Source organism: Bombina bombina, chromosome 6, assembly GCF_027579735.1.
Source record: "Bombina bombina isolate aBomBom1 chromosome 6, aBomBom1.pri, whole genome shotgun sequence".
NCBI lineage: Eukaryota > Metazoa > Chordata > Amphibia > Anura > Bombinatoridae > Bombina > Bombina bombina.
Genome location: NC_069504.1, coordinates 992,049,561 through 992,073,726, shown reverse-complemented (window position 1 = coordinate 992,073,726; position 24,166 = coordinate 992,049,561). Strand labels below are relative to the sequence as shown.

The following is a 24,166-nucleotide window of genomic DNA, read 5'->3' as shown; positions in this document are numbered from 1 at the left end:
TCAAAGCTCTAACTACATCCAAAGAATGCAATGATTTCTCCTTAGAATTCTTAGGATTAGGACATAATGAAGGAACCACAATTTCTCTACTAATGTTGTTAGAATTCACAACCTTAGGTAAAAATTTAAAAGAAGTTCGCAACACCACCTTATCCTGGTGAAAAATCAGAAAAGGAGACTCACAAGAAAGAGCAGATAATTCAGAAACTCTTCTGGCAGAAGAGATGGCCAAAAGGAACAAAACTTTCCAAGAAAGTAATTTAATGTCCAATGAATGCATAGGTTCAAACGGAGGAGCTTGAAGAGCCCCCAGAACCAAATTCAAACTCCAAGGAGGAGAAATTGACTTAATGACAGGTTTTATACGAACCAAAGCTTGTACAAAACAATGAATATCAGGAAGATTAGCAATCTTTCTGTGAAAAAGAACAGAAAGAGCAGAGATTTGTCCTTTCAAGGAACTTGCAGACAAACCTTTATCCAAACCATCCTGAAGAAACTGTAAAATTCTCGGAATTCTAAAAGAATGCCAGGAAAAATGATGAGAAAGACACCAAGAAATATAAGTCTTCCAGACTCTATAATATATCTCCCTAGATACGGATTTACGAGCCTGTAACATAGTATTAATCACAGAGTCAGAGAAACCTCTTTGACTAAGAATCAAGCGTTCAATCTCCATACCTTTAAATTTAAGGATTTGAGATCCTGATGGAAAAAAGGACCTTGCGACAGAGGGTCTGGTCTTAACGGAAGAGTCCACGGTTGGCAAGAGGCCATCAGGACGAGATCCGCATACCAAAACCTGTGAGGCCATGCTGGAGCTACCAGCAGAACAAACGAGCATTCCTTCAGAATCTTGGAGATTACCCTTGGAAGAAGAACTAGAGGCGGAAAGATATAGGCAGGATGATACTTCCAAGGAAGTGACAATGCATCCACTGCTTCCGCTTGAGGATCCCTGGATCTGGACAGATACCTGGGAAGTTTCTTGTTTAGATGAGAGGCCATCAGATCTATTTCTGGAAGTCCCAACATTTGAACAATCTGAAGAAATACCTCTGGGTGAAGAGACCATTCGCCCGGATGTAACGTTTGGCGACTGAGATAATCCGCTTCCCAATTGTCTATACCTGGGATATGAACCACAGAAACTAGACAGGAGCTGGATTCCGCCCATACCAGAATTCGAGATACTTCTTTCATAGCCAGAGGACTGTGAGTCCCTCCTTGATGATTGATGTATGCCACAGTTGTGACATTGTCTGTCTGAAAACAAATGAACGATTCTCTCTTTAGAAGAGGCCATGACTGAAGAGCTCTGAAAATTGCACGGAGTTCCAAAATATTGATCGGTAATCTCACCTCCTGAGATTCCCAAACCCCTTGTGCTGTCAGAGACCCCCCACAGCTCCCCAACCTGTAAGACTTGCATCTGTTGAAATTACAGTCCAGGTCGGAAGAACAAAAGAAGCCCCCTGAACTAAACAATGGTGATCTGTCCACCACATCAGAGAGTGTCGTACAATCGGTTTTAAAGATATTAATTGAGATATCTTTGTGTAATCCCTGCACCACTGGTTCAGAATACAGAGCTGAAGAGGTCGCATGTGAAAACGAGCAAAGGGGATCGCGTCCGATGCAGCAGTCATAAGACCTAGAATTTCCATGCATAAGGCTACCGAAGGGAATGATTGTGACTGAAGGTTTCGACAAGCTGATATCAATTTTAGACGTGTCTTGTCTGTCAAAGACAGAGTTATGGACACTGAATCTATCTGGAAACCTAAAAAGGTTACCCTTGTTTGAGGAATCAATGAACTTTTTGGTAAATTGATCCTCCAACCATGATCTTGAAGAAACAACACAAGTCGATTTGTATGAGATTCTGCTAAATGTGAAGACTGAGCAAGTACCAAGATATCGTCCAAATAAGGAAATACCACAATACCCTGTTCTCTGATTACAGACAGAAGGGCACCGAGAACCTTTGTAAAAATTCTTGGAGCTGTTGCTAGGCCAAACGGTAGAGCCACAAACTGGTAATGCTTGTCTAGGAAAGAGAATCTCAGAAACTGATAGTGATCTGGATGAATCGGAATATGCAGATATGCATCCTGTAAATCTATTGTAGACATATAATGCCCTTGCTGAACAAAAGGCAGGATAGTCCTTACAGTTACCATTTTGAATGTTGGTATCCTTACATAACGATTCAATATTTTTAGATCCAGAACTGGTCTGAAGGAATTCTCCTTCTTTGGTACAATGAAGAGATTTGAATAAAACCCCAGCCCCTGTTCCAGAACTGGAACTGGCATAATTACTCCAGCCAACTCTAGATCTGAAACACATTTCAGAAATGCTTGAGCCTTCGCTGGGTTTACTGGGACACGGGAAAGAAAAAATCTCTTTGCAGGAGGCCTTAACTTGAAGCCAATTCTGTACCCTTCTGAAACAATGTTCTGAATCCAAAGATTGTGAATGGAATTGATCCAAATTTCTTTGAAAAAACGTAATCTGCCCCCTACCAGCTGAGCTGGAATGAGGGCCGCACCTTCATGTGGACTTGGGAGCTGGCTTTGATTTTCTAAAAGGCTTGGATTTATTCCAGACTGGAGATGGTTTCCAAACTGATACCGCTCCTGAGGATGAAGGATCAGGCTTTTGTTCCTTGTTGTGACGAAAGGAACGAAAACGATTATTAGACCTAAATTTACCTTTAGATTTTTTATCCTGTGGTAAAAAAGTTCCTTTCCCTCCAGTAACAGTTGAGATAATAGAATCCAACTGAGAACCAAATAATTTATTACCCTGGAAAGAAAGGGAAAGCAGAGTAGACTTAGAAGACATATCAGCATTCCAAGTTTTAAGCCATAAAGCTCTTCTAGCTAAAATAGCTAGAGACATATACCTGACATCAACTCTAATGATATCAAAGATGGCATCACAAATAAAATTATTAGCATGTTGAAGAAGATTAATAATGCTATGAGAATTATGATCTGTTACTTGTTGCGCTAAAGCTTCTAACCAAAAAGTTGAAGCTGCAGCAACATCCGCTAAAGATATAGCAGGTCTAAGAAGATTACCTGAACACAAGTAAGCTTTTCTTAGAAAGGATTCAATTTTCCTATCTAAAGGATCCTTAAAGGAAGTACCATCTGCCGTAGGAATAGTAGTACGCTTAGCAAGAGTAGAGACAGCCCCATCAACCTTAGGGATTTTGTCCCAAAACTCTAGTCTGTCAGATGGCACAGGATATAATTGCTTAAAACGTTTGGAAGGAGTAAATGAATTACCCAAATTATTCCATTCCCTGGAAATTACTTCAGAAATAGCATCAGGGACAGGAAAAACTTCTGGAATAACTACAGGAGATTTAAAAACCTTATCTAAACGTTTAGATTTAGTATCAAGAGGACTAGAATCCTCTATTTCTAACGCAATTAAGACTTCTTTAAGTAAAGAACGAATAAATTCCATTTTGAATAAATATGAAGATTTATCAGCATCAACCTCTGAGACAGAATCCTCTGAACCAGAAGAACCAGAATGATGATGTTCATTTAAAAATTCATCTGAAAAATGAGAAGTTTTAAAAGACTTTTTATGTTTACTAGAAGGAGGAAAAACAGACATAGCCTTCTTAATGGATTTAGAAACAAAATCTCTTATGTTATCAGGAACACTCTGAGTATTAGACGTTGACGGAACAGCAACAGGTAATGTAACAGTAACAGTACTAAAGGAAATATTATCTGCATTAACAAGTTTGTCATGACAATCAGTACAAACAACAGCTGGAGGAACAGATACCATAAGTTTACAGCAGATACACTTAGCTTTGGTAGCTCCAGCACCAGGCAGCGATTTTCCAGAAGTATCTTCTGACTCAGTTCCAACGTGGGACATCTTGCAATATGTAATAGAAAAAACAACATATAAAGCAAAATTGATCAAATTCCTTAAATGACAGTTTCAGGAATGGGAAAAAAATGCCAGTGAACAAGCTTCTAGCAACCAGAATCAATAATAAATGAGACTTAAATAATGTGGAGACAATAGTGACGCCCATATTTTTTAAGCGCCAAAAAAGACGCCCACATTATTTGGCGCCTAAATGCTTTTGGCGCCAAAAATGACGCCACATCCGGAACGCCGACACTTTTGGCGCAAAAGAACATCAAAAATGACACGTATGACGCCGGAAACAGAAATAATTTTTGCGCCAAAAAAGTCTGCGCCAAGAATGACGCAATAAAATGAAGCATTTTCAGCCCCCGCGAGCCTAACAGCCCACAGGGAAAAAGTCAAATTTGAAGGTAAGAAAAAATTGATTTAATCATATGCATTATCCCAAATATGAAACTGACTGTCTGAAATAAGGAAAGTTGAACATCCTGAGTCAAGGCAAATAAATGTTTGAATACATATATTTAGAACTTTATAAAAAAGTGCCCAACCATAGCTTAGAGTGTCACAGAAAATAAGACTTACTTACCCCAGGACACTCATCTACATATTGTAGAAAGCCAAACCAGTACTGAAACGAAAATCAGTAGAGGTAATGGTATATATATAAGAGTATATCGTTGATCTGAAAAGGGAGGTAAGAGATGAATCTCTACGACCGATAACAGAGAACCTATGAAATAGACCCCGTAGAAGGAGATCATTGAATTCAAATAGGCAATACTCTCCTCACATCCCTCTGACATTCACTGCACGCTGAGAGGAAAACCGGGCTCCAACCTGCTGCGGAGCGCATATCAACGTAGAATCTAGCACAAACTTACTTCACCACCTCCATAGGAGGCAAAGTTTGTAAAACTGATTTGTGGGTGTGGTGAGGGGTGTATTTATAGGCATTTTGAGGTTTGGGAAACTTTGCCCCTCCTGGTAGGAATGTATATCCCATACGTCACTAGCTCATGGACTCTTGCTAATTACATGAAAGAAATAATAATTTAAAAGGTCAATAGAGCCTTTTACAAATGTGCAGGATAATTTAGGCAGAATGATTTTACATTAAGCTAAAGTCCTGTGTAATACTTTTTAGGGCAGATGATGTATTTTCTTAGATAAAGATCTCCAATAGATGTAAACTGAAGACAAAAAGAAAATAACCTAGGTATAACTCTATACTCATATTTACTGAAACAAAAATACATGATACCCTTGGCTATATGTGCATTACAATAAAGCACATGGTACTGAGGAAATTCAAACAAATTCCATAAACATAATAAAGTTTGCTCTCATCTTACCCTGCCAATATATTGGTAAATTAAGATTACACTCCCCAGCATGGCCACGTTAGCAAAAAGTGAGAAGAAGGACAAGTAGCGCAGGTTTCTTATGAAGACAATGAGTATTAGAAACGGGAGAAATGACAAGATGTAAAGCCTGGAATCCATGCTGTTGGTGAGAATTATGGTTTTGTTGCTGCTGCAGTCATTGGTGGTAGCATTGGAAGCTTCAACTACCTATAAATACAAAAGGAGAGTTTGTTTCAGTGTAGTGAAGTAAAAGGTATAACACAACATATAGAAAGGGCTGTGATTGTCCCCACTTGTGTCAGCAATATACTAAATGTACATGTAAGGGCGGGTGGAGCAGTCAGTTGTCTTGCTGTTGCGCAAAATAAACAGACTCAGCTCATACATTTAGTATACGGTACATGCACAAACTAGACAGAGTACCACTTAACTTCTATATCAACACCAAGGGTGCTGATTGGTAGGAAACTCCATGCCCAGTGCAGTGAGTTCATATACAAATCGGCACCCCTGTTAGCACAAAGATCACAACTGTGCACATTTCAAGGGTTTTAAAAAAAACTAAACTAAAAAGGAGACAATTTTACGGCTCCTTTGAAGTAGCTACTGCTCAGTCGTATGAATATGTTGTACATACCCAGCATATTACCAATATTTATTTCCCTCTCATTGGTTGCTCAGAATACAACGCCAAATGTTATGAGCCAATAACATAATTTCTGGCTTTTGTCAAGGTGACTTAAAGGGACATTAAATTATTACCATTTGTATCTATGCATAGTATATATCAGACATTTAGATTAAATAAAATATGTTTTAAAAGCATTTAAAACTGTCATTGCTATAGCAAAATTTGCTCAGTTTTGCAATTCAGTGATATACTCTTTAAAATGTTCTTATCTCCTCTGTTGTGTCCAATTAGGACAGATGTAAATAAGTATCTGCACAGATCAAACAAACAATCTCTGTATTGAATAATGCATGCTCTGGGCTCTGAATCCGCAGGAACCACTTAAATGGACATGAAACCCACAATTTTTAAACAACATTCCAATTTAATTATATTATCTAATTTGCTTCATTTTTCAGATATCCTTTGTTGAAGAAATAGCAATGCACATGGGTGAGACAATCACACAAGGCATCTATGTGCCTATTTATATATGCATTTCAACAAAGGATATCAAGAGAATTAAGCATATTATATAATAGAAATTAATTGGAAAGTTGTTTAAAATTGTATTTTCTATCAGAATAATGAAAGACTAAATGTGATATGAAAAAACTCACTTTCTTTAAGAAACCTACAAATATCATTTTTTGATGGACAATATAAACCAGAAGAATCAGCCAGTCTGACAATATACATCTCTGAAATATATGGTTAATTTATCCTGAGGATAGTGCTATGCATCTCATGCATTCAAGAATTAATTTACTGCATTCGTCACAAACATGCCTGCTGGAAGACGAACCCATGCATAAAATGATCCTTCTTCTAAGAAGTGCTTTTGTAAATTACTCCTTAACCCGCTATGATTTGACTTCAAATCACAATTCTTTATTCTGGTGTGTTTTGATGAAACAAAAATTGATTTGCTTCAAAATAAATCATTAAAATATTCAAAGGGTTATGCTCAAAGTGAGGAAAAATCAGCAATATAAGAGCGATAGCTTTTCATTCTATATTCAAAGAGAGATCTACTTGCTGCTCTGCATGTTACACAGAATTTATATGAACCGTTTTGTTATACCAAAATATTTTTTAAATGTTTCATTGTTTTTCGTTCATATTTGTAAAAGAAGTTTTGGGATTCTGATAAAATGAAAATCTCACTTTAAAATGGCAAAATTAAATTACTGAAATGTCACATTTTCAAATGTTGTGTTTAAAGGGACATTCTAGTGAAAACAATTAAATGCTCTAGAGCAAGGTTCTTCAAACCATGGGTTGGGACTCATTACTGGGTCGCAACACCATGTTTACTGGGTCACTGTGTGTTGTAGCAGTGTGTGTGTGGTGTGTGTTGTAGAAGACTGTGTGTGTGTTGTACTAGTGTATGAATGCTGTAGGAGAGTTTGTGTGTGTTTTAGAGGAGTGTGTGTGTTGTAAGAGAGTGTCTGTGGTGTGTGTGTTGTAGTGGAGTGTGTGTGTTGTAAGAGAGTGTCTGTGGTGTGTGTGTTGTAGTGGAGTGTGTGTGTCGTAGTAGAGTGTTTTTGATGTGTGTTTGCTGTAGAGGAGTGTGTTTGTTTTAGGAGAGAGTGTGTGTGTCATAGGAGTGTGTGTTGTAGGAGAGTGTGTGTGTGTTGTACTAGTGTATGAGTGCTGTAGGAAAGTGTGTGTGTGTGTGTGTTTTAGGAGAGTGTCTGTGGTATGTGTGTTGTAGTGGAGTGTGTGTGTTGTAGAAGTGTGTGTTTGTTGTAAGGAAGTGTGTGTGTGTGTTTTAGGAGAGTGAGTGTGTGGTGTGTGTGTTGGTGGAGTGTTTGTGTGTTGTAGGAGAGTGTGTGTGGTGTGTGTGTTGAAAGATGAGTGTGTGTAGTGTTTGTGTTGTAGGAGAGTGTGTGTGGTATGTGTGTGTGTGTGGTATGAGTGTGTGTGTTTTATGAGAGTGCATGTGATGTGTGTATGTTGAATTTGAGTGTGTGTGTTGTATTAGAGTGTGTGTATGAGAACCTTTTACAACACTTTCAAGCTTGACTACAATCAGGACTAAAGTACACACACATTTTAGTCACTTTGCCAATAATTGCATCTATCCTGTCGTATATTACTTTTTTGAAAATTTCAAACCAAGAATGAAAATATGGTCGTGAAGGTATGTGATATCATGGCACTGGGTCTTGAGAAATAAAGTTTGAAGAACCCTGCCCTAGAACATTAGACAATTTTATGTTGAAACAAACTCTTCTTTTTACTATGCATCTTCAAAAGGATTAAACATATAGACAATGTTGCACACCTGTAAAGCCCCCTTTGTGCCACACTTGAGGATACATACAGTGATTGGAGAATACACACATATGCCTGCTCCTGAATAGCTCACCAGTTGTATAGAGAGGCACAGGAGTTGACTGTGTACTTAGCCCGTCTGTAGGGGTTGAAACACAGTAAAAGGGAGCAATTTATTTAAAAATAAAATAATATAAAAATATTTTTTTCCCGATATTACAACAATTATATCCCTTTATCTGATACCTTTGAACTTGTTTTTTGATATATAAAAATAAATTTGCTGTATTTCTCTTAAACCCTAAATCACTTAAGTTAAGTCACATGAGAGATATTATTAATTGGTATCTTATATTAACATAATGATATAACATTATTTCTATAAAATTGGTTGTCACTTAATGTGTGTTTCCAATGACTTGTGATCCATGCTGTAGAATATAAAATGTATGGGAAATTGCATCTTATATGAAATAGCTCTTTGAAACTACAACCCATTAAAATGGACTGAACTTGTAGGGAGACCAAAACTCCTTATCTTATCACTTTATACATACAGAATGCTTCCTTATCGTATCTCTGTATACCAAATCCCAAAACTTAAAAAGAAATTTTATGCTTACTTGATAAATGTATTTATTTCCGGATATGGTGAGTCCGCGGCTTTATCAAATACTGTTGGGAATATCACTCCAGGCCAGCAGGAGGAAGCAAAGAGCACCACAGTCAAACTGTTAAGTATCATTTCCCTTCCCACAATCCCCAGTCATCCGACCGAAGGAAAATGGAGAAAAAAAGAAATAACAAAAGGTGTAGAGGTGCCTGAGATTTTAAAAAACAACTGTCTTGAAATAAATTGCGGGGACGTGTACTCACCATTCCTGGAAATAAATACATTTATCAGGTAAGCATACATTTTCTTTTCTTTCCTAAGATATGGTGAGTCCATGGCTTCATCAATTACTGTTGGAAACCAATACCCAAGCTAGAGGACACAGATAATTAGTGAAGGACAAGATAGGAAGACCGAAACAGAAGGCACCACCGCTTGAATAACCTTACTCCCAAAAGAATCCTCAGCCGAAGCAAAAATATAAAATGTATAAAATTTGGAAAAAGTATATAAAGAGAATCAAGTTGCAGCTTTGCAAATCTGTTACACAGAAGCTTCATTTTTGGAAGCCCAAGAAGAAGAGACAGCCCTCGAGAAAACATAAATTATGCTTACCTGATAATTTCATTTCCTTCTGTATGAGGTCCACAACATTATTCCTTACTGTTGGGAAATACTGAACCTGGCCACCAGGAGGAGGCAAAGACACCCCAGCCAAAGGCTTAAATACTCCCCACTTCCCTCATATCCCAGTCATTCTGCCAAGGGAACAAGGAACAGTAGGAGAAATATCAGGGTATAAATGGTGCCGGAAAAGAAAAACTAATTTTGGTCCACTCATCGGAGTATATGGGTGTGGGCCATGGACTCTCCTCATACAGAAGGAATTAAAATTATCAGGTAAGCATAATTTATGTTTTCCTTCTTAATATGAGGAGAGTCCATGGCATCATTCCTTACTGTTGGGAAAACTATACCCAAGCTCTAGAGGACACTGAATGATAACGAGAGGGGTAAAGGAAAGGTGGACCCTAATCTGAGGGCACCACAGCCTGTAAAACCTTTCTCCTAAAAGCTGCTTCAGCCAAAGCAAAAACGTCAAATTTGTAGTACTTTGAAAAAGTATGTAAAGAGGACCAGGTAGCCGGCTTACCAATCTGATCCATAGAAGCCTCGTTTTGAAAAGGCCCAAGAGGAAGCCACCACTCTAGTGGAATGAGCCATAACCCTCTGAGGAGGTTTAAGACCCGCTGACTTGTAAGCTAAGCGTATAACACTCCTCAACCAAAAAGAAGCCTTCAGACCCTTACGCTTCCCAGAATAGATAACAAACAAGGAAGAAGTTTGCCTAAAATCCTTAGTAGCTTGAAGATAAAACTTCAAAGCTTGAACCACATCCAGATTATGAAGTAAACGTTCCTTCGAAGAAGTATTAGGACATAAGGAAGGAACCACAATCTCCTGATTGATGTTACGATCAGACACCACCTTAGGTAGAAAACCCAAGCGGGTATGTAGGACAGCCTTATCAGTGTGGAACACCATATAAGGAGGCTCACATTGCTAGGCAGCCATTTCAGAAACTCTGCGTGCAGAAGCAATAGCCAAAAGAAAAAGAACCTTCCAGGACAACAATGTGATGTCAACCGAATGTATAGGCTCACACGGAGCCAGTTGTAAAAACTTAAGGACAAGATTCAAACTCCAAGGTGGAGCGTTAGATCTAAACACAGGTCTGATCCTAATCAGAGCCTTAACGAAAGATTGCACATCAGGGAGCTCTGCGAGCCTCTTGTGCAGCAATACAGAAAGGGACGAAATTTGCCCCTTCAGGGAGCTGGCAGAAAGTCCCTTCTCCAGACCCTCCTGGAGAAAGGAAAGAATCCTGGCAGCCTTAACCTTATGCCAGGCTAAACCACGCTCTTGACACCAGAATAGTTAAGCTCTCCACACCTTATGATAGATGCGACGAGCAACAGGCTTACGAGCCTGAATAAGAGTGTCAATAACACTCTTAGAGAAATCTCTTGGCTAAGACTAAGCGTTCAATCTCCTCAGAGAATCTAGATTTTGATTAACAAAAGGACCCTGTTCCAGCAGATCCCTGTGACAAGGTAACTTCCACGGAGGAGATGAGGACATCCCCTCCAGGTCTGCGAACCACATCCTTCGCGGCCACGATGGAGCAATCAGTATCACTGATGCCTGCTCCTGCTCGATGCGGGCCACTACACGGGAAAGAAGGGGTAACGGCTGAAAAATGCAAAATAGATTGAACCTCCAAGGCACTGCTAATGCATCTATTAGCTCCGCCTGAGGATCCCTGGACCGTGACCCATATCTGGGTAGCTTGGAATTTAGCCGGGTCGTCATGAGATCTATCTCCAGCGTCCCCCACCAGTTGCAAATCTCCGCAAACACCTCGGGATGGAGAGACCATTCCTCCGGATGAAAGGCTTGTCTGCTGAGGAAATCCGCTTCCCAGTTGTCCACACCCAGAATGTGGATCGCTGACAGCGAGCAGTTGTGGACCTCTGCCCACTCCAGAATCCGAGACACTTCCCTGATTGCTAGGGAGCTCCTCGTTTCCCCCTGATGGTTGATGTAAGCCACCAAGGTTATGTTGTCTGATTGGAATCTGATAAATTGGGACGAACCTAGAAGAGGCCAAGCCTTTAGAGCTTTGAAGATTGCTCGAAGTTCCAAAATGTTGATCGGGAGGAGGGATTCTACTCGAGTCCACAGGCCCTGTGCCTTCCTGGCACCCCAAACAGCTCCCCATCCTGATAGACTTGCTTCTGTAGTCACAATCTCCCAGGATGGTATCAAGAAGGATGTCCCTTGGGAAAGGTGATTTGGACAGAGCCATCAGGAGAGCGATCCTCTCGACCGGTTGTCCAGAGAAATCTGTTGAGACAGATCCGAATGATCACCGTTTCACTGTCTCAGCATGCACAGCTGAAGTGGTCTGAGATGGAATCTGGCAAAGGGAATTATGTCCATGCTAAACACCATGAGACCAATCACCTCCATACACCGAGCCACAGAGGGCCTTAAGGAGGTCTGGAGGGCAAGACAAGCAGAAGTTAGCTTGTAACGTCTCTGGTCTGTAAGGAACATCCTCATAGATATGGAGTCTATTATAGTACCAGGAATTCCACCCTGGTACTGGGAATAAGAGAACTCATTTCTAAGTGTATCTTCCACCCATGAGTTCGAAGAAGAAACAGAAGAGATCTTAAATTGTCTTCTGCCAGACGACAGGATGGTGCTTGAACCAGAATATTGTCCAAATATGGCCTACTGCTATACCTCTGGTTCTGGCCACTGCAAGCAGTCCAGGAACACAAACCTTAGGAACTTGAAGTGTTCCTTGTGTATTGGAACATGAAGGTAAGCATCCTTCAGATCTATAGTGGTCATGAACTGTCCCTCCTGAACTAAGAGAAGGAAGAACCTTATCGTCTCCATCTTGAACGAGGGGACAGATAGGAATGTGTTTAAGCACTTTAGGTCCAAAGTCGGGCGGAAAGTTTCCTCCTTCTTTGGGACCACAAAGAGGTTTAAATAGTACCCCAGACCTCTTTCTGCAAGTGGTACCGGGACAATGACTCCTAGGGAGGATCCATCACGCAACCCAGAAAGGCTTCTCTCTTTTCTTGCCTTGAAGACATGTTTGATAGGAGGAATCAGCCCCTGGGTGGATGAGACTTGAAACGTATCTTGTATCCCTGAGCGATGACCTCCAGGACCCACGGGTCTTGCACGTCCCCAAACCAAGTATCTAAAAAGAGTGACAGTCTGCCCCTAAAAGATTCAGAGCCGGATCGGGGGCTGCCCCTTAATGCCGACTTTGTGTTGGCGGGCTTCTTGCTCTGCTTTGATATATTCCAGGACTGAGCCAGCTTCCAAGTCCCCTTGGATTGCTCAGGCTTTGCGAAGGGCTACTGACGTTTGGATTTATCCAAACAAAAGGAACGAAAATTAGGGCCTTGTCCCTTAGGCGTGTTCTTATCCTGCAATAAAAAGGCACCTTTGCCTCCAGTAACCATGGAGATAATTGAGTCCAGGCTTGGACCAAATAAAATCTTTCCCTTAAATTGGAGGGAAAGAAGTCTTCAGCCAGAGTGCCCTACAGGCTTGAACAGAAAAACCTGAAGCCTTGGCATTCAGGTGAATAATATGCATATTTGCATCACAAATAAAATAATTAGCCACCCTTAAGGCCTTAATTCTTTCCTGGATTACGTAGAGGGGACCCTCCACCTCGATCAAGTCAGATAAGATGAGTCACACCAGTAGGTAACCTCTCCAGCAACCGCAGCAGCAGCCACTGCCGGTTGAAACAAATATCCCGATGTTGAAACATCTTTCTTAACAGAGTTTCCGTCTTCTTATCCATGGGCTCTTTAAACGACGAACTATCCTCAAGCAGAATAGTAGTGCGTTTAGCAAGCGTGGGGATAGCGCCATCAACCTTCGGGATGGAACCCCACAACTCCAATTGAGAGTCCAGGACCGAGAACAATTTTTTAAAGGAAGAAGGGGAAAATGAAGAACCAATTCTTTCCCATTCATTCTTAATAATTCTTGATAATGTTCGCCATCTTCTTACGGGAATCGGGAAAGTTTGTGGCACAACCCTGTCCTCGTAGATCTTATCTAATTTAGGAATCAAAGGTCCCTCAGGAGCAGAAAGCGTAAATGCTCAATCCTAAATCTAAAGTCTGGTTCCTCCACAGTTGAAGGCTTAGAGGCAGCAGATTCCGACCCAGAAAGAGCACCCTCTGAAATATCAGAGGCGCCTTCATCATCGGATAATCTTGTATCAGATAAATCCAATAAGCTAGTAGATGACCCCTGGGAAGGATAGCAATATTTGACCTTTCGCTTGCACTTAGCAGGGCGAGATAAAGCACTAAAGGCTGCAGACACTGCCGTTTGTAACTGTTCAATAAAGTCTGGCGGTAAAAGGGCCCCTCCAGATGGAGGATTAAGAGTGCTATGGAAAGCTGCATGTGTATTAGAAGATGACTGTAGGGTGCACATCTCACGGGACAGAGACTCCTCAGAGGTGGACGGCTCAGTGGTATCAAACATATTAACTTTCTTTGACATGGTTACTTTATCGAGGCATGTGGAACATAATATAGACAGGTATTAGATTTAGGTAAAGAGGGAGTACCCTCTAACGCATCAAAATCTTCCATAGCTTGCGCAAACAAAGCAGACTATTGATTAATAAGAAAAAACAGCACCTTTATAGCCCCAATGGCTGGGGCACTCACCACCTCCTATGACCCAGGCCAAATAGAGAAACTGCTTCTCCGGTAAACCGCACGGTCAGGAAAGAGGAAATAAGTGTGACCACATCTGGTTACGTGGAGCACAATGCAGGACCGCCCCTGCTATACTAGTAAAAAAGCGTGCCAAGTCTTTCAGGCTGAGCAGCTCCCAAAACGAAAGTGAAAAACCCTGTATGTTCCATCTGCCTGAGCCTCATCTCACACATGTCAAAGCATAATCAAATAACCTTATGTGATTCATCCCCACTGTTCAATAATCCTCCTCTGGAGATATTAACCCTTGATTCCATACAGATAAAAGGAGCCACACTGTGACCCTGTCTTCTTGCGTTATATGTTTAAAAAAAAAATAAAAAAAATGAAACAATCTTACTGGAATCTATGCCATGGAACAGAAACACAGATTCACAAATTTGACAGTCTTGTAGCATCGCTCCTGACATTGACTTGAGTGATGGAAGCCGGCAGTGAAACTCGTCAACACGGATTGCTTAGGAGCTGTTAATATGAGTCTGGATGCGTTCGCAAAAAGACTCTCCCTGCCTCTCTAGACTTTAACATTTGTCAATGCTCTTACTGAGAGGCTGACAAGACTACTTAAAACTCCAGTCCCATTTCAAAGGGCAGATACCCTCCATAAGGAACCAACAGTAAGGAATGATGCCGTGGACTCTCCTCATATTAAGAAGGAAATGGGGCATAACTCTCTCAGGAGACTGCAGCCCCGCAGTCTGAAAAGCAAATGAATTAAACTTCTCAACCAGAGAAAAGAGAAGTAATAGTAGCTTTCTGTTACAGAGAAAACAAACAAAAACAGAAGAAAAATATTAAGCATGCACAACATCCAATTGTGCACACACATTCCTCAAGAGATACGAATGAGGACACAGAGAAGGAATAACAAATTCCTAAACAATATTTCCACTTAGGATAAATAACTGCCTTATCCGAAATAAGATAAAGTGAATCACACTGCAAAACCGAGAGCACCTATACTCTCTGAGCAGAAGATATAACAAAAAAGACAACTTCCAAAATAAAAATTTAAAATCTATGGAATGCTATGGCTCAAACTGAGCCTGCTACAAAACCTCAAAACAAGGTTAAAAGCTCCAAGAAGAGCAACAGCCTAAAACACAGGCCTGATAATAACCAGGGTCTGAAAAAAGATTACACGTCTGGTACATCCACCAGATACTTGTGTAAAAAAAAAGGGTAACGCAGAAATCTGACCCTTCAGAGAACTGACTGAAAAACTGTCCTCCAAACCTTACCAGAGAAAGGGTAAAACCCCTAGGAATCCTGACCCTACTTCCAAGAGTAGTCCTGGGATTCACACCAATCAGGGAATTTACGCCATACCTTATGGTAAAAGTTACCAGTAACAGGCTTGCAAGCCTGAATCATGGTCTCAATGACCGACTCAGAAAAACCACGCTTAGACAGAACTAAGCATACAATCTCCAAGCAGAAAGTTTCAGAGAAACGAAAGTTGGATGAAAGAATGGACCCTGATTAGAAGGTCCTTCCTCAAGAATAACCACCAAGGTGGAAGAAATAAATACCCACTAGGTCTGTATACCAGATCCTGCGAGACTATGCAGGAACTATTAAAATACACATGCTCACTCCCATTTGATACCAGCAATGACTCGTGGAAGGAGAGTAAACTGAAGAACAGGAATGTCAGACCGAAATCCCAAGGAACCACCAAGGTATTTAACAGAGCAGCCTGCTGATCTCTTGACCATTAACATAACTTGGAAGCTTGGCGTACTGCCATTTCCAACTCTAGCATCCCCAATTTGAGGGTTAATCTGGACACACCTCCGGCAGAAGCGCCCACTCCCCGGGATGAAAAATCTTACTGCTCAAGAAGTTCTCTCCCGGTATTCACTCCTTAAATGTAAATAGTGGATAAACAATGAATGTGAGCGTCCGTCCACTGAACAATCCACGCCAATCATAGCAAAGGAACTCCAGGTTCCTCCCAGGTGGTTAATGTAAACCACTGAGATGAAATTGTTTCACTAGAATCTGAAAAAACCTGGAGACAACTGAGGTCAAGCCATCAGAGCATTGTAAATCGCTCTCCACCCCAAGATGGTTATGGGGAGAGCAGACTCCTCCCAAGTCCCTAGTCACAAACCCAACAGGCTAGTGACCGTGATCACTATTACTCAAGAAGGTCTCCGGAAGCATGTGCCCCGAGACAGCTCCTGAGAAAAAAGATTCTGGAAGATGTGGGCAACGATCTTGCAAGCAAAGCTAGCGCTCTACCACTAATTCCCCTCTCTGATCCACAGGGAAGAATCTCATGTCGACAGATCTAGATCTATCCTCCGAGACAGAGCCACAAGATCCCTTCCACAGGGAAGAATCTCATGTCAACAGATCTAGATCAATCCTCCGAGACAGAGCCACAAGATCCCCGGTCCGCTATCTGAACATGCATAACAGCAGACCCTCAGATGGAATCGAGCAAAGGGATAATGTCCAATGAAAATAATACCGGGATCGGCGCTTCAGTTGTGAAGAGTGAGGAGACCTGAGAGTTTGTAGAGATTGAAGCAGGTTATCCTTTATTAGGTGACAGACGTTAATCCACAGAGTTGCTAATAAATCGAATCAGCTGGTATTACCGGAACCTCTGTGTTAGCATCCGGATGGTCTGCTGCCCCTGATGGTGGGTGTGTACTTCCAAGTTACACCCAATCAGGAACAAGAGCTATGAGGAAATAGGAAAACAGGCGCAGCCCGATTCAAGTGCAGGGTATTTATTACAGAGTGAGTGTTAGCACACAATACATACTCACAAACGTTTAGAAGTATAAACAGCAGGTTCAAACATAAAAACGATCCCTCCAGTGTAGTACTTAAATTCTCAGCCCAAATACAAACATCTCGGTCGGCATATACCAAGTCTGGGTGCAGAATGCTATAGTCTGTTAAGAAACTACTGGTGGTGCAGTGAAACTCTACGTACGTTTCGTCTGAGTCCGCTCAGACTTTTTCAAGAGAAAAAATGAATGAATACTGACACAAGGCTCAAACCGGCTTTATAAAAGAGCCTATGTGATTGGAACCTTCCATTCAGCCAATAGCATATCATGCTTAATGCACATGATTATGCTATGGCTGAGTGAATTACAAACTTAGAGTTGTAAAACATATCACTAATATAGTACAATTGGGCTATCAATTAAAATCACATAACAATAAAAACCACAAAGATGCATTAAACATACATGTTGGTCACTCATTATGCAGCAAAAGAGCAATAATAAAATCAGCAATAATAAAAAAAACCACCAAAAAAGCAGCAATATAAAATCCATATGAAATCCATATAAATGTATATTCTAAATATCAAAAAATTTAAAAAATAGGGGGGCGGAGCCAACTGCCGACATAGCTGGCTGCATTTAGCTAGTGCTCTGTGCGGAGTTCTATAAGAAGATAGAATCAAAGGGTATAAAAGTGCCCAAAAAACATACCTAACAACATCTATACCTAGCTAAGTGGTTGGTGCAACGGTCCGCCATAGCAGCGGAGCTTAGTGCGGGAGAAGGAGGCGATATTAGGTGCGGGAGTGCCTACATGTTATAAGACTTCAGGCCCTGAGCTTCTTTTTTTTTTACCTACACCTGTCGACTGAAAGAAGGAGTAAGCCTGATTAAGGCAAGTAATCAGCAGACGCTGGGACCAGGACCGCACGGTCAGTGAGATTTGCGAGTGACCGGCTGGTCTGAAGACTAGGCGCTGACATGTGACTCTGTCCTTGTTGCCGAGCCCTACGCTAACACACTTGGGTCTTACTACTGTTCCAGCTCCGGAGGGTCGGGGATCCGCTCCGGAGCCCTGCTAACTTCAACAATTTGGAGACCGGTACATGACACAGCGCATTACAGGTGAACAAACAAGGGAAGCCTCACTGGACACACAAAGCTTAACGGCTCACAGTAAGTGGCAGCAGATCTATTACAGCTGCAAGACAGTAACACTATATTGTTCATACTGATTTCCCATCATAAAATGTTGCTTGAAAATATCTAAAAGAGACGTTAATACACGAACTGTTATTTTGGCTTGCAGCCAAACATTATCTAAGTTGTGGCGCGAATCCACCATCTTAACTGTTTACATTCATGAGTGTTGCTGTGAGAAGCGCAGATTTACCGTAAGAGCAGTACCCCCTATCATATTATTCTACACAACTAGAGAGTCAGAGAGAGTGGCTTTTCCCCTCTTCGATATATCAGAGTATTGTATGTGAGACAGTGTATCATCTAAATACATATTTCTATGTCATTAAACGAGCTACTGATGCTTTACTGACCACGTGGAAGATTGCACAGAATATGATCACTTTTCCATTGCTACAGCAATTAGCTACAAGTCAACAGTAAATGCTAGCAAGCTTCTTATTTGTACTGGCCAGTATCTAAGCCTTAAGAAACATCTACAAAATCTTTGACACTCACACTCTATAGGTGGCAATATTAATGCATTTTTGCCTTGACATAACTCCTATTCAGCAGAGGGAATAAACTTTATATGAAACAGTTTGAATTTAATATCTGTACTGCCTGCCAATCTATAGACACAGCTTTTGCTTTGGTCTCCAGCATCCTTTCACTTTTTGTTTATGGAGTTAGAGATCTATCTTCAGCAAGTATAATTGAAACCCTGTATCACGGAACAACCCTATTGCTTCTACAGTACACGAGCTCACTCTAGGGGAACAACCCAGAGCACATAATAATAAGAGGTCCTCTTCTTGGATAGTAACCTGTCATAACTGCAGTACTGTCTATTCAAGCCATATACGCTTCTAGAGGAATCTATAAATCTACTCAGTGCTTAGCAGTAGCAGTTTCAAAGCAGACTTATATATAAGAACTAGCAATATCTGGTCTCACTGCCACAAATCCAGTAACCATAGGCTGCTGCGTCAGTCTTATTGTCCTCAGAATCACGAGCTGAGGTGGAGTGTAATTTTTTGCCTTAACCTGTCATTGCTTCCCCAGGGCTCCAGAGACGTGTTTTGCAGTTGCTCAGTCTGAAATCAGACAAATTATATATAGTATTGGATTGGTATTTACTGTTTATCTTGAATATTTGTATATATTACTAATGTCCAGTTAAGTTGATACAGGTCCTACTTCACTATTTTTCTTCCAAGTACATGTGTTCCCACCCTGACTTTGATACAGTGAAAATGTGCTAAACTATTAAATAGAAGGCAGTCTGGGACCCCAATTTAAACACGACACGGGAGGGTTCCTGGTCTAGTAGCTTATATAAATACTAATACACCTGTTCTCACCTACCATAATGTCCCACTCCAACAGGAAAAAACACAGACAAGCTGATGCTCCCAAGAGAACGGTAGCAGACCACTTTCATAGTAAACTTACTACTGAGAGAGATCTATCAGATGATGACTCAAGGGACTCCCCCTCGAGACAAGAAGAGGAAAATATGACACATCCTGCTAGATCTAGAACCTCGGATAACAATGAAACCTCCTCTCTTAGGGAACTTATCAACTCTCTATCAGCCAAAATGTATACCCATCATACCTCTATGAAACTGGAACTCAAGTCATCAGTGGCTGAACTTAAAAGGGACATAGCCACACTCGGAGAGAGATCAGATATCTTAGAGCGTAAACATGAGGATCTTGCTACAGATCATTCAAATCTTCTATCATACACTCAAACTCTAGCGGAGCTAATATCTGACCTGGAAGGTAAATTAGCGGATCTTGAGGATAGATCCCGGCGCAACAATGTCCGTATCAGGGGAATACCCGAAAGTATTACAGCGACTGAACTCCCACAATATCTGATGACTATGTTTGCTGCTCTACTGAACAGTCCTCAAGATACCGACTACAGGATCGATAGGGCTCACAGAGCCTTGAGAGTACGTAATGCTAACCAGGCACAACCGAGAGATGTAATTGTCCGACTTCACTATTACGACTTTAAAGAAAAAATTCTCAAAGCGGCCTTCCTCAACAAAGAACTACCTGAGCCATACAAAGAGATTTTGTTTTTTCCGGACCTTTCCACGCATACGCTAGCTAAAAGAAGATCTTTTTTTCCAGTTACTCAGTGTTTACGCAAACACTCCATAAAATACAGGTGGGGTTTTCCAGTAAAACTCTTTTTTCAATTTAATGGCAATACATATACTATTTTTTTTACTTAAACAAGGAATGGAGGTAATGGGGAAACTAGACCTCCTTCAGAAATCTCCCACAGTTCAGTCTCCTAATTCCGACCCACAGTTGGGACCACAAAAAGATCCTGCACAAGGTTCCTCTTATCAAGCTCATCCTCCTCTGCTAAGAGCCTCAGCCCTGGAGTGGGCTCCAAAACCTAGACGCTCACCTCCCCCTCCTAAAAGGAGAACTCTATCTGACCAGGAACCCTCTTGAAGTGGTGGACGGGCCCAACCTTAGTTTGTCCTCCATATAATTGAGAATGTTAATGATGATGTTTCTCTCCCTTTGATGCCCTCCAGGATGTTATTCACTAGAAATAGTGGTTTAGCATCAATTGGTTGTAATAGATACATTTGATTTTCAGCAATCTATCTGAGGGATGGAAGGCCGACAAGTCTTCTTGATTGCATTGATAAAGCTGTACTATCGTTGTTTCATCCCAAATGTTTACAGTGTTAAAGTATTGCCATGTTAAAATTGTTTAATGTTTATCTAATTTTTTAAGATATGTCTAGGTAAGGACCTAGGAGGTTTAGTTAAATGTTTGGTATGTAACCCCTTCCTCTTAGTCTCACCCTAGAAGTAGACATACTAGCTATAAACACACACCTAATGAGAGTTTTTGTTAGGTTCTGAGAAGCCTATTTATAATAGGTGAAACGCTTAATATCTCTATCTTCTCATTTAGTCTAACACTACCTGCAGACATACGAAAAAGTGAATATTTGTAACATGTGTGAGATATGTCTAGGTGAGATGCCTAATTTGAAGACTCAGATACATGGATATTGCTTGACTTCTCTTCTCTCAGAAACACTGGAGCCTGCCTTAGACTCCGTATCAGGTAGATAGGCGAAACTTCCTAGTACATACAGGTAATTCTCCTTGCTCTACAATATATTTCAGTCTCTTTACCTGTGAGATATAGCGAGTTCCGTAATACACATACCAGAGGGGATAAGTTTATCTCAAATAGTTATCTAATTCTCAATCCTTTAGAGTTGGGGTCCCACCCCCTCCCCCTTCTTCTATCTTCTTTTTTGTAATATTCCAATATAACGCTCAAGTCATACACTCCGTAGTATATTACATGCCACTTAGTCGACAGTGTCTATTATCATTTTATTGTCATTTTCTATGGTCTCCCGCCCCCCACTGGCTGTATTTAGTAGACCATAACAGTTAATACTACTACTTCTACTGCTCACTTATACACTCTTAGCATTTCATCACCTTTGCTACATAGCTATATTATATATCTTTAAAGCGGTGCTCATCCGCTGACATATCCCTAAATTCCCCCCCTTTTTGTTACATATTAAGTTCTTTGTACCAGGACCTTCTGTTTGGGTCATTGAGTAGCTACAATGTTCTTTTAGAATGTGTCAAGACACGAGAGCCTGGAATAATAGCTACAGTCATTGTGTTGCTAATAAAAATATATAAAATGTTGGTTTTCAGTAATATATAGATGGCTACAAACATGTGAAACTGTCTTGAATCATTTTGCTGTTCAGTTATTCTTTGTCATGTAATGTACTATTATTATAAGTTGTGGCCACAACTTTTAACTTTTATATTTTACGCTGAACTATAATCATCATATCCTTTCAAGGACTTACTTTGTCTAAGAGTGTCTATTAACTTATCAACCAATCCCAGTACTTTTGTCTATGCTGATAAGTCAGTTTTACCGACACCACTTTTCACAAACTCAGTGAATTAGTTGTTATATTCCATAGCAATGATATGATCATTTTATTTGTTATTATTTGTTTTTATTTGCTTATATCTATAAACTGATTAATAATTCAATTGTACATTTGTTTTGTTTCAATTAAGAAGTATCTGTTTTTATACACCACATATTGTTGGTTGTTTTCACCATATATATTGCACATATTGCACTTTAAGCATTGTTCCTTGCAACATATTGTATCACAATTTGTAACAAATCATTGCACACACACCTTATACCTTATCCTATTAAGGATTCACATTTAATATCCTCCCACCATAAAATCATATGCTACCATGGGTAAAATATATAAATAAATAGAAATATCACAATCATATGTTATCACGATAATATATGTTCCTTAACTAGGTTGCCAAAATATATATTAGTCATACACAATAGATAAAGTCCCACTCACAGCTCTGTAGTTGAGCGCACCCCTCCCCCCACATGTTATGTACTATTATTATGCCATATTTTTTTTGAATGTTATTGCAAAGAACCTTCAATAAAAATTTATTTAAAAAAAAAAATGTTAAAGTATTTTGGACACATATATAAATTTAAAAAAAAAAAAAAAAATTTAAAAATATAAAGAACATATATATGGACACTAATTTAAATTAATGGTACATAAATAAACAGACAATATAACTTATGTGCATATACACTATTGATACATAATCCATAACCTCCATTATAATGTATTCTATATCCCATACCAACAAGATAATGATTCTAATAATCAAAACATAATATAGTATATATAAGATAAATACTTAAAAATTGTTAATTTTTTTTAAATTTAAAAAAAAAAAAAATCTTTTAAAAAATTGGATTGGCTAGATAATATATCATTTATAAAACTCACTATAAAGGCGATAATCTAAACCTCATCATAGCTGTGTTTTTTCACTATCCTAACTGTCATTTACATAAAAGCTTGTAAGTCCAATTCTATATTCAGACCCTGAGGATGCATGCAGTCAAGCTGATAAATCCAATAGGACTCCCTGCGTCTCAGGGTGAGTAGTCTATTTGGATATCTATTTGCTGGGATACAATCTATTATCTGTATTTTTAAACAATTTGGATCTTTATTGCGTTTTAACCTGAAATGTTCAGACACACTATGAGTTGTTAAACCTGCTTTAATATTGTTTCTATGCTCACTCAACCTGGTACGTACATTCCTTTTCGTTCTACCAATGTAGATAAAGTTGCAGCTACAGCTGAGAAGATACACAACATAGTTGGTGCCACAATTGCTTTTATACTTCATTTTAAAGGATTTAGATCCACATCTATATGTACCTGGTTTTTGTTCTAACCATGGAGTTTTGTCTTTATTGGTATTGCGTAACTTAGTAGGAGCTAGTATGTTTTTAAAATCCCTATTCTTCCTAAACGTCACTAGTGGTTGTTCTTGTAAACTGGCTCCTAATATTGGATCTGCTTTCAAAATTCCCCAATGTTTCCTAAGGATATTTTGAATGTCTTTACTACCCTGATTGTATGTAGTAATAAATCTAGCCTCATAGTTTAACATATAATTTTTGCTTATAATTCTACTCTTAGGTTTTAGAATATTTTTTCTATCCATTGCTCTAACCCTATCTTTAGCCTTTTGTAAAACTTTCGGGTCATAACCCTTTTCTTTGAACCTTCTATCTAAAATAGCCTCTTCTCTATAATAATCTATGTCTCTGGTACGGTTCCTTTTAATCCGTTGGTACTGCCCCAGTGGGATATTTGTTTTCCACCTAGATAAGTGGCCACTTTTAGCGTTCAAAAACCCATTTTTGTCTGTAGGTTTACGATAATTTGATACTGCTATCTTTCTATTCTCATCAACAAAGCGCAGGAGATCTAAAAATTCCACTTGTTGCTTATCTACTTTTGAAGTAAATTTGAGATTGTAATTATTGTTATTCATATGGTTCAATAACTCCCCACAATCAGTCTCCGACCCTCTCCAAATCATGACGATATCATCAATATACCGATAATATTTGATCAGATTACTGATGTGGGGATTATTA

General features: G+C 39.8%; 1 protein-coding gene across 1 annotated transcript in view; it reads right to left on the bottom strand.

Moving 5' to 3' along the window:
- The window catches only part of LOC128664034 (proton-coupled amino acid transporter 1), a 495,713-nt gene that overhangs the window by 228,805 nt on the left and 242,742 nt on the right, over positions 1–24,166 (bottom strand). The window contains exon 7 of the mRNA XM_053718686.1: positions 5,271–5,489. Coding sequence (XP_053574661.1) covers positions 5,271–5,489 — 219 coding nt within the window. The remainder of the gene's footprint in view (positions 1–5,270; positions 5,490–24,166) is intronic.